Raw genomic sequence first — 11,788 nt, 5'->3', positions numbered from 1 at the left:
GAAAGAAATAGAATAAATTATCGTAATTACAAATTCGCTTCGACTACGCGCGGTGGGAAAAGTCGGGTCATGTGACTTGTAGTTTAAAGGAACAATTTATGCTGTAAGATTCATTCGAAGCTAGTGATCAACGGTCAACGCAAACATCAAGGGATCCGATTACTGAGAAACACAAATTGTAAGTTTATCATTTCGTTTATCATTTCGATTAAGAATATTGTAATAATAATGTATCCCTAAATTATTTAATTTCAGTTGACTACTACGTAACGATTACGATTACCATGGATGTAAAGAACCGTGTCTTACATTAGTACAAATAAAATCTAACATCGTTGATCCCTGGGCTAATCTTCAAATAAGTAGCCCCTTCAATCATAGGAGCGAATCACCAAGAAACAAAGGAACAGAACAGGCGCAGGGTTCTAGGAATTCTACGCTTAATAAGGCTCGTCCAGCCGCTGTTCGGGAACTAGAACCCGCGCTCAACTCGAGAGAGCAGCGATAATCTAGCCATCGCTCGATTGGTTAGAGGAAAGCGACTCATCTGCCGAGGAAAGCTTAGAAACACTTTTGTTTTCGTTTTTTGCTATTTTGATATTTATTAATATCAAAAAATATAACCTTCAAGAGCCACGTTCAACCGCCATTGTTATTGTTATTATCCGGGAACCCCATACTTTCTCCCACACACCGAACGGAAACGGCAGAAAAATGCCACGACAGCAGTAGCTTTTGATAATATTTTCATGGCAAAAATATTAATAGGGTATAATCACCAAGAGCACAACTAAATCGCTATGTAGGAAGGGGTATATCGACGACGTTTCCTGTCTGTTAAACAGAACCAAAGACAGAATAGGATAATTTTTAAGACGGGCAAGCAACTCTGTCAAGAGGTTTTTTCTCTTGATTCTCTACACGGCTGGAATATCAGACTCAGAAATTGGATTCTGGGACACAAAGGTGTTCGAAAACGATAGATTTAACAGGGATTCGACCCCTTCACCAAACGCATTACAAAGAGATGAAGACCTTCGAATACTTGAATTTTTCTTCGTGTCATTCACCAGGCGCAAAGAATAGATTTCTAAGGGAAGAGGAGCTACGCCTTCGATGATTTGTTCAATAAACAATAAAGCCATCAAGATGAAATTTTGGAGAAATATATCTTTGAATTGGTCTCAACGGGACGGAAAGGTCACCCGAAAACTTACATGGGATTAGGCTTGAGATCGATTATAAAGGTTTTCCTGTCCGACGGTCACTTAAGAGCCAATTAAGAGGAGATTTCTTTTTTTAATTTTCTCCGTAAAGCTATGTAGAAAGGCTTCTGCAGACTCGCTGCTCGTTTTTCTTGCTAAATCTCAAAGCTGTCTTTCGCTCATTCCATGCCTTTAATTTGATCTAGTAAGTCACATAATACGGCGGCTTTTCATCGTGCAGGACGACCTTTTCTCGATGGCGCATTATCGCTACCGCGGAATAAAACGACACGTTGTCAATAGACGAAAGACACTCGAAGGAACCAGATGAGGGTTGAGCCGGTTCTCGGTCAAAACAGCGAAGATTTGGTCGAATAATGTCACAAACATGGTAGCCCTTTCTTTTCTCTAATACACAAAATTCTAAGAAAGGCCATTAATCTAACGATGCAGCCTTGATTGTTTTGATATGCTTATTTATTTTTGCTTGTCACGTAAGGATGAGCTCGTAACGTGACTAGCATAACGGACCAGTGATTAGAGTAACGAAGTTTGTCATAAGACTCGAAAAAAACAACAACAAACAAACAAACAAACAAACAAGCAAACAGCCGGTACAAGAAGAGATTTTGTAAAAGGCTTCCTCGCAGTTACTTTGATCAGCGATATTTTGAAATCTAGAACCTCCCCAACTAGATCCATTTCATGTCCTTGCAATAAGGTCGAAGTTGAGAGGCGATCAATTTAAAAATATGTATTTAACTAATGAAATAAAGGAAATGAAAGATATTCCATTTTCCTTTTTCTCTTCCATGAGGTCGTTACATGGACTGAAGCGGCTGCCAGAGGCGCCTGATAATGCTGACGTCCGATCTCAATCTTAACAACACCGGTATACCTTAGCCGCCTATGCTGCTATTAAGGTATCGAATCATTCACTTCAATCGACTAACTATATAGTTAATAAGTAAGAGGACTACATGCTTGTTCAATTTTGGAAATAATTGGATGGGAAAAAATTGGAGGAGAGCCAAAACTGGACGAAGCCGTAGGCCGAGTCCAATTTGGCTGTCAGAATAATTTTTTGATAGCATGAAGGTCCTACTACATACAAGAATTCAACTCCATTCGGCCCTATTACCATTACATATCTGTTCTCGACTCGCGCGTTATTTGTACCCTTCTTAGTGAAAAGGGGCAATAAAACAATAAAGCTACTGATCAAATTACCAAAGATAGACAGAAAAATGTATGCATTTTTACACTTTCCTTAAAAATATTCAGAAAATGACAGCAAATAATTTGTAGCAATTAACAGCTCTACTTTATTCTGGATACGTATCTCCAGAAGAGACTCTTTAACTTCCCTAGAATTGCTCTACAAATTTTCTTTCGAATGCAGATTATTATGACGACGAACAACAGAACAGCGATCACTATTCCAGCAATTTCAACGCCAGTGAAACTTGAGCCCTCTGATTCACAAGAGAACAACAACAACAACGACAGAATTAATCGATGAATATGGTGATGTGGAAAATTGAAGTTTACATTCAAAGCATAGATTGGAGTTAAGTTAATAACTCATAACGGATTAAAGACTTCAAAAAAACACTTTTAATCTTTATTTAATCGTTTCTTCATTTGTTTAGCCCAAAGATTTTTCAGTCCCGGTCTTCTTTTAAATTAAGCTTCATTCTGAATAGAAATTAGGGTACATGGTGGTTCTTTTCCTGCCGCTAAGCGAGCTTTACTTGAAAAATAATCTGTAAGAGAAGGGCATGTTCTCAAATTCGCCAAAGGTTCGCACTAAGTCCTGCAATCGGCAGTACCAAATTTGTTTTTCTATTAGAAGGGGCTGTAGGTGTGTTTAGGGGATGGGGGAAGCAGGAATGGGGATTAGGAGGTGTATTAAAATGAAAGGAAATGAGGAAATAGTGGGACAGGAAAGGGAATGAGGATGAAAAAAGGATGAAAACTCAAAAAGTCTCGCAACGATTCAGGTCTGCGCAATGTTTCTTGAGGGACATTTCCGAAGGAATGCATTATTCAAACTGATAAGGCATTGCAGGGAGACGCCATGTTTACGTTTCTCCAAGGAGCACAAATATGGCGGCTGCAAGCTAACGAAACCATACGTCATCGCGGTAAGGTATAACAAGCCTATAGTCGTCTTCATAAGGCTCATAGACATCCATATGAGTGCTTGTTCTCATACAAGGACTGTTTACAGCATTCTCGGCCGCCATTTTGATATCTTGTAACGCAAAAGCTTAGAAATTCAACCTTGCTTTATCCAAGACGAAAAACCTTATCAAACTGAAAGTTTTAAAAAGATGGGTCTTCCGCTGTTCTAATAACAAACTAAACTAAAATCTCCAAAGGATTGATAGTTCCTTACTCTTTAATTCTTATTACGTTGCGTGAAAACCAATGCAAGCAGTAGAGGTCTTGGTCGCGAAATAAACGACTGATAAAAATCAATGGAATCCTATATGATTTTCGACACACATTTAAATTTGCTCCAAAACTGACTATGGGAAAATTAAACAAGTACACCTACTGCTTACTTGATGGTGATGAAGTTGATAGAGCCAGGATGTCTAAGGTCATAAGAAAATGACAAATTAAACACTTCTTATATTTTTTTCATATCTTATAGAGGTCTTAAGAGTCATGTTTATAGAATGCTGTGATTGACTAAACATGAATTAATAATTAAATGAGAATTATTAAATGATTAATAATTAAACTTGAGTTAAAAGTGAACTCTGGTTACATCCTTTCCTTTATAGCTTAATTTCTTTTTTTAAGTCACACCCTGTAAGATGATAATAAAATATTGTTTCGTGCGCTTCTGGAGGGAGTCCTATTTTTCCCCTTTCCTTCCCGATAAAAAAGAAGATGATTATAAACTGTTGTGAGTGTTATGTTTTAATAGCTGCTTCAAGTGGTCCGTTACTTCTTCAAATAGCCCTACTGGCATTAGGGTATCGCCGAGAGGACCACAAATGAGATCCCCAAAACACGTTTCTTCTACCTCCTACTCATTTAAATCTAACATGCCATGGGAACCAATGTTGATGGCATCAGCAACTCGTTCCATTGTTTGCGTTGCAGTCACGTTGAGACTAAATTTTTTTGATCCGCTTGGGTAAGATTTAAAACGGCACATTTTGGGGAAATCTTTCTTCGGCGGCCTTCCCCTTCCTCGCGCAAACTATCCGACTAGCTGTGATTATTAATATTTCATTTCGAAACGATTACATTTTAAATACGATACTATCTGAATTTTATCGTACTTACTTTAAAAAAAAAAAAAACTATTGTCCCGATTTTAGGTGGACCGTTACGGCATTCCTGCACTGCCCACATATTCTCCCATCAGCATTCGCATCGACGCCGAAGCAAGGTAGAAAATCTTTCTTATAATCAGAAGCAGGCCGTCCGTTCTCTCTAGTCATAGTCTTGTCACACAGCGCGCACTTTTCTGCTACACGACTTATTTGTGTAGTGAAATTTACAATGAGAAATGACACCAAAATTAACATGAAAAGTATAATTTGAATTTCCCGCGGCATTTTCATTACCGCGATCACACCCTCTTGTAACAGGGGCTACACGCATGCGCACGTAGAATGCCCTCCTGTACTGACCATCTATATCACGTTTATTACAAAGTGAGACAAGTGTTATTACAAAGAGCAACAGAACAAGCACCTCTCCAGAAAAAATTAATCATGAAGTAATAAATTGATCATCATATTAAAGGGAAACGACTAAAAGTTTATGGAAAAAATTTAAACCATAGAGAAATAAAAAGTGAGGCTTTTCCTCTTCATGCGGGGATGATACCTTGCCCATAAAATCGTGTATTTATTCATTACAATCACTCACTGATATCATTTCAAAACACCTTGATTCCTATTGATATCTCTCTCTACTCAGACCTTAAAAGATGGTACAGTTGTTACCGCAAAACTTCTTGTTATACCGTTTTTAGAGTGTATCGTTGTATCGTTGTATCGTATGTCTGTATTTTTCGAACTAGTTATGTGAAGTATATGAATTTGAAATATTCATTTCCTTGCGAAATTTTGCACAATTTATCATGAGCAATTTTTCATTCTTTATGTATACGTTTAGTCTGGTGGATAAATGGCTATATTCAGTTTCAGAGGCAGCTTCGTGTCAGAGCAGTTTATTTTTCTCCATTGCGAGTTTATTTCTTCTCTTTGCTTATTTTTTGTGAGTTTTCGTTCTCTTGTACAGGCGTGTCGAGAAAGGTTGACGGAAAACAGGCAAAAAACTGCACGCAACAATTCCCAAAAGATATGGTGGGCAGTTCTCAGGTCGCGGTTTCTCGACCTCAGGATTTCAAGGAAATCGGAGAAAAAGTAATTATATACGTAAAGCAATACGCCTATTTCCAATTGAGATTCCAATGTAATTCGGGATTGCATTGGTTCTGGGTCACTTCGCTCTGGGATTGGTCCATGAAACGAGGGTCACTTTCTCCTTACCAATAATATAGGGCGCTTTTCGACTAAGAAAGTGGTGCGAACTTTCTGGACCAATCACATTGCGAAGTAATGCAAAAAAAAAAAAACCAGTCCAAGATTGTATTTGACATGCTATTGAAAAAATTTCGTGCAGCTTGTCATCCGCGTTTTCCCGCGACGAAATCAGTTTGCTTCTTTCACTTTAAGTAGTCTTTGGATCTTCAAGGTATTTCCTGTCATTATTTTGGTTAGCTTTTACTACAATCATTCGAAAAGATTGTTCGTTTGTTTGTTTGCTTGTTTGTTTTTCTTCTATGAGTAAAAGCATCATATTTAACTCCAGACACGAATTCCCACCAAAAATCATCTAACATAGTCTTTCTAAAAGCAATAAAACATAATTGGAATAAAGCTCAATTTAATCACAAAGATGAAAAACTTCTGATATGTTAAAAAAATACATTACAATGCATTCTTGTTCTCTAAGTCGACCCTTTATTGGGGTGTTGGAATTAAAACCTCTTTGAAATGCTTTGGTATCCTTTCGAGTACGTTACAATTTATTTGTCCATCAGTAATGTTAGTTCGAAATTAGGAGCATAAAAAACGAGATATGTCTAAAAAATTCATGCACTAACGAAGATGGCAAAATTTCGTCAAGATCGTCAAATCCGCCAAACTGATTTCGGCCTATCGAGTTTGACGATAATTCACTAAAAAGTCTAGTCCATGAACATTGACTCGGTTTAACGATTCTGAGGAAATTTCGCCATTTTCACATTTCTAGATATATATAATACAAGAAGTGAAAAACTGGCAGCCTCTTCAATTGGTTAGCTCAATTGGTTAGAGCGCTGGATTGTTGTGCGGGAGGTCGAGGTCGACGGTTCGAGTCCCGGCCGGAACAACACTCGAGGTCCTAAAATAACTAAGGAGAATGCGCTACCTTTCTATGATATCAAGAAATGGATAGACATTCTAGTCTTCTCGGATGAGGACGAATAAACCGTAGGTCCCGTCTCCTGCATCTATAAATTAGTTAATTTGGTTAGGCAGGGGACGTTAAAGAACCCACTCACGAGGTTACTGTGAGGTGGTCTAGCCGGTTTACTGGGAAATGTGGGGAGGGGGTATCTTCAAATACGTTTCCTTCGATTGTTTGTAAACTGCTGATGCAGTCCGGCCAAAGTCCCCCGAAAAGTGTTGTGATGCGCATTTGATCATATCCACATGTTAATTTGCGCAGTATAAATATTAAATTATTATTATTATTATTATTATTATTACTATTATTATCATTATTATTATTATTATCATTATTAAAAAGAAGGCAATACGTGACATTGCACCACAAAGGTACAATGAATAAATCTTATGATCTATTCATTGCACAATCATGTTTACAATGACGAAATAAATTACTGATATTTACATGTAAACCCTTGCGTACACAAAGGTGAAATTTTGAAAACGTCAGGACCTTTATTTTCTAGTGAATTCGCTACCCCACTTAAACGAATATGAAACATTTATCATTTTATAAGTAACTATAATTATAATATAAATGACAAAAGCTAGAATATGTAGCCTACCGCTAATGAAGCAATTGTGACAACATACCACGCAATACCACAAAGAAAGAGTTACGTAACCCATGATCAATACATGTTTTCATGTTTTCAATATTTGCAGCTATACAATTGATATTCAATTGGCTTTTGTCTTGAATCAATGCGCGCGAAGGAAAATTTAGTCCTCGCAACAAACAAAACTTACAAAACATTTCATATTTTCTCCACGCTATTCTTAAACTTTTCTCCCATCAGAGGGGCGAAGTAAGACGAAGAACTAACGCTCGAAATGTCAGCTTTCTCAACTCTGTACGCTTACAATTTTACAATTTCAACTTAGTTGATATAACCAAATTACTTTGTTACTCCCACAGACGCAGCACCACAGTTTCTTTAGAAACTTAGCCCATTTCTTCAATATCTATTTGGTTCGCGCCCCTATTATTGCACAGTACACGAATTAAGTACCCCCCTAAAAGTATCACGAGTACTAAAAGCAAGTAAGTTGTCCATTTGTAGGTGGTCTCACACTCTCGACCTCCTTGGTTATCTGTATAACACAAAATCGATTAGTGTAAAGTCGAGTCATCCCTACAGCAACAAAAAATAGAAACGGGGCAGGGGCTATACTTGGTTTAAAATATGCGAGAGGTTTATTGTTTCTCTTTAACATAAAGCTTTTCTACAATTTCCAGGGTGCTCATGCATTTCAAACCCTGGCACTATGGACTAAGGAGATATATTTGGTTAGTGGTTAGTGCATTTCTTCTAACACTTTGGAAGGAAGGAGGCAAAGAAGAAGGAAAACTAACTTTAAGAGCGCTTAAAGAATTATGACAATGAAAAAACAAACCTTCAAAACAAACACAAAAAACAGAAACTAAACGAAACAAACAGGATTATGCGAAACAGACACACCCACAATAAAAAACATATATACACTGACAAAAAGAATACAAACAATTTAAAAAAAAATAGCTGATAGCTAGAAACTCCTGTTGGATTTGTCATTGTTGAACCTGGAAGATCTATAAAGTAAACGCACACACACACACATAGATATAGACACACACACACATAAAAAGAGAGATCAAATTGCTGATCATAACTCAAATTGCATCGCACCATTCAATAATATGTGGTGGTTCTGAAAATATAAACATTTATTTTTCTTAATTGCAAACCGTAAAATGGCCAAGATTTTAACCGTTAGCCGTAAGAGCTATTAGGCCATTGAGACAAATGGTGGATAGATTTAAGACTTAAAGAGAATATGCTTACCCAGCATCAAATTTTAGTCGTTAAAATAAAACAAGTCAGTATAAGCCAATTCAAGGTCTGTCCTAAACTATCTTTATCTGCATGTCTTCTTTTTAAGTCAACAAACAAAGACTCTCCAGAACCCCTTATATTCCTTTTGTTTCCACTGCCCCCTCCCACTCAATAACACACCTACAGTGTATAAAAAACACTTCTTTAGGACCGCTGATAAAATATGTCTGATGGTGTTTTTCTTTTCTCTTAAGGATGTATAATTAGTATTGTTACAGTAGCAGTTTCTTCAATTCCTTCGTGGACTTTGTGTTAAATAGTCATTAAACTGTACTTTAAAAATGTCTAAACTGAAACACTCACCTTGCACATGAACTCTCATGATAAGACAGTGATTTCTATATGGATTTCCAGCACATATGATGTACAGACCACCGTTAGCTTTAGTAATGTTTGAATTAACCTTCAGCAGTATGTTAGAAGACGTAAAATTGGATCTGTTTTGTAGAACATGTTGATCATGGCTCAAAGAAACCCATGGATAGGGGTAGCCTTCTACTTGAGCTTCTAAATATAGGTCCATCCGTACATACACATAAATATCTTGTGGACTCACTAAAATCAGTTTTGGGGAACCTGAAATAAAGAGGAAATTAATTGATATTAGTAAAGAGGTTAGGGCTCCATTTTCCCTTACCTTGATAGAGAACTGAAGAAGACCAAAGGATGGTTGAAGACAGCTTTTACTTAGAACAAAGTGGTTACTGGTCACAAGACATGGCTCAAGGAAACCCATGGATAGGGGTAAGCTCTTACTTCAGCTTCTAAATAAAGTTCCATCCTTCCGTACACATAAATATTTTGCTAACTGACTAGTGTCAGTGTTGGGCACAATATTGGTGAAGAAGTTATGGCTCCATTTTCTCTTACATTGATACAGAATAAAAACAGAAGGATGCTTGGAGACAGAATTCACTGAGAGCAAAATAATTAAGATCTACACATTACCTTTGTTAATTGTAGGACGGTAAATGTAGGACTTGCTTGTTATATTTTGGAGACGTACTAGCAAGATGAAGTTTCTTTCATCATAGATGGGACGGAAGTTCTTGATGACCAAAGTTCCACTGGGATAGGCTTCAAAGTTTGGATCATCAACAGACGCCTTTTTCATAAACACTATATCAGCCAAAAAATACTCATTCCAATGCGGATGGCAGCTCTTAGCTGGGCAGGAAAACCAACCAATCTCAGTCCCATTTTCCAGTTGAATCGATGGAATGTGTAGCGAGAGTCTGTTGAATTTGCACAGGAATTTTTTTTAAGACCTGTTTTATCAGAGAACAGTTTTGCCACTGTTTAGCATTAAAATATTTTAGTGAGATCAATGCATGTTAAAAACATCGTACTACTTCTAGTTAGACTTCCCTAGCGAATTGCTAGATAAGAGCTCGAATATGATTGTTACAATGAACTTTTCTGTTACTCCAAAATTTATTTCAAAGAAAAAATAAATTAGCAAAATGTTGGCCAGGTAGCAGAGTTTTGGCAAAAGCTCTTCAGGGTCTTTAGATTATGTTATAGGTAACTTAGAAAGAGTTACTTGGCCGAAGCTTACATAATAAAGCAGCAAAAATCTAAAGGAATTTATTATATCAGCCATATACTAGCTGAATAATCATGACACAGCTTAGAGTTACATGTCGCATGCCACTTCAATCGATAAAAAGCTATAGCCACTGCCCACAGCAAAACCTCCAAAAACCATCTAAAATATCACTACCATCACTAAGAAAAGTTATCAGTTCAAGTCATTGAGTTGTAGAAAATTAAGAGAGAAACACAAAAATATGTTCAGAAAGTCAGTTCCTGTTTTATCTGTTTTTAACATGGCATTGCTACAAATTATAAATTAAATTATACAATAAAAAGTTATCAAGTCATTGAGTTGCAGAAAATTAAGAGTGAAATACAAAATTATGATCAGAAGGAAAGTTCTGTTTCATCTGTTTTTAACATAGCATCGCTGCAAATTATAAACAACGAAGTATCAGATGTACTAAGGGACAAGATACTTTTTACAGTAATTATTTTTTTTATCTACTACTGCATGTGATATTGTAAAGAAAAGTATTTTACTGTTTGGAGATATGGAATTTTAACCTGAGACAAATAATAGCACTGTCATCCTCTAAAATCAGTCGTGTATATTTAACCTGGTCAAAGGTTTTTTTTTTGTTCTTCGTTTAGCTGCCTTTTTCGGATCTCTCCTCAAGAAAGCAAAGTGCAGTCTTTTTACATTGAAAAATGTAAACTGTAACCTTAAAGTAGTTCGCGACGTAAACTAAAAAACTTAGTGAAGTTGCCGAACCGTAACTCGGTCACTATTTTTTACTACCTCGTAATAGAATCATAAAGTTACGTTGCGCAAAATGCGAAGTTCCATATAGACTTTTAGTCTTGATTAAAAGAATAACAACAATCTGCCTGGTTTATTAAGTGTGTTTTCGAGGAAGTATTTTTTCGGTGAATTCATGGATTATGCATGAACACAGAAGAAAACTTTGAATAAATTACTTCTCGTCGTCAATAACTTGTTTACATGCCACATTCATCAACCGAAAAGGACCGCAAACATTCAAATGTTCAATCATCTGCCTAACCATGAGTAACGTTATTACGAGTAGAAACATTATCAAAACACATTTAATGTAAGAAGATCATCACCTTCGCAAATAACATGCTATGCATATTCATTGCATCATCCAACAGAAAACACGTGTATCTGTTTGTTTTTCTCACGCAAGCTGTTTGAGAGTTAAATATCTTAGCTTACTAGAAATACACCGGGCAACCCAGGACCCACAAGTGAAGCTTTTACTAAAATGCCTCTATAGCGAAGTTTAGAAGTGCTAAGAGCGGGATATTTTTATTTAATGACATGCAGCGTCAACGACTATATATATATAGCACAACATTGTTTGTTCTTTTCTCACTGATCTCTGACTCATTCTAACGAGTCAATTACGGATCCGAGCAGTGATTTCACACGCAGGAATATATCAGAAAAAAATTGCAGTTCCTTTTTAAGGTAAAAGAAACGAACTCAGAACCGTCGAGGCGGCTTTTATCGTAACCGGATGTTCATTCAAAACACAGGCAGCCCAAGCTCACTACGAGAAAAGCGGACGTGACTCTTACCGTGTTGCGTAACGTTTTATATTTAGAAAGGTTTGTA

General features: G+C 36.7%; 1 protein-coding gene and 1 long non-coding RNA gene across 2 annotated transcripts; one reads left to right on the top strand and one right to left on the bottom strand.

Annotated features, from left to right (window-relative positions):
- The first annotated feature begins 42 nt into the window (after positions 1-42).
- LOC148726519 (uncharacterized) lies at positions 43-2,832 on the top strand. Its single transcript, XR_015990138.1, has 3 exons — positions 43-178; positions 2,023-2,128; positions 2,608-2,832. It is a non-coding gene; the product is annotated as an uncharacterized LOC148726519 (long non-coding RNA).
- Positions 2,833-7,164: 4,332 nt separating this feature from the next.
- On the bottom strand, positions 7,165-9,724 carry LOC111325537 (uncharacterized). Its single transcript, XM_088728928.1, has 3 exons — positions 9,559-9,724; positions 8,914-9,186; positions 7,165-7,828 (listed from the first exon to the last, which is right to left on the bottom strand). Exons 1-3 carry the CDS (start codon positions 9,722-9,724, stop codon positions 7,680-7,682), a joined length of 588 nt encoding a protein of 195 aa, XP_088585054.1. The 3' UTR covers positions 7,165-7,679.
- Positions 9,725-11,788: the final 2,064 nt, after the last annotated feature.

The sequence above is a fragment of the Stylophora pistillata genome, chromosome 7 (genome assembly GCF_964205215.1).
Source record: "Stylophora pistillata chromosome 7, jaStyPist1.2, whole genome shotgun sequence".
In the NCBI taxonomy this organism is placed as follows: domain Eukaryota; kingdom Metazoa; phylum Cnidaria; class Anthozoa; order Scleractinia; family Pocilloporidae; genus Stylophora; species Stylophora pistillata.
This window is presented reverse-complemented; position numbering and strand designations above follow the sequence as displayed.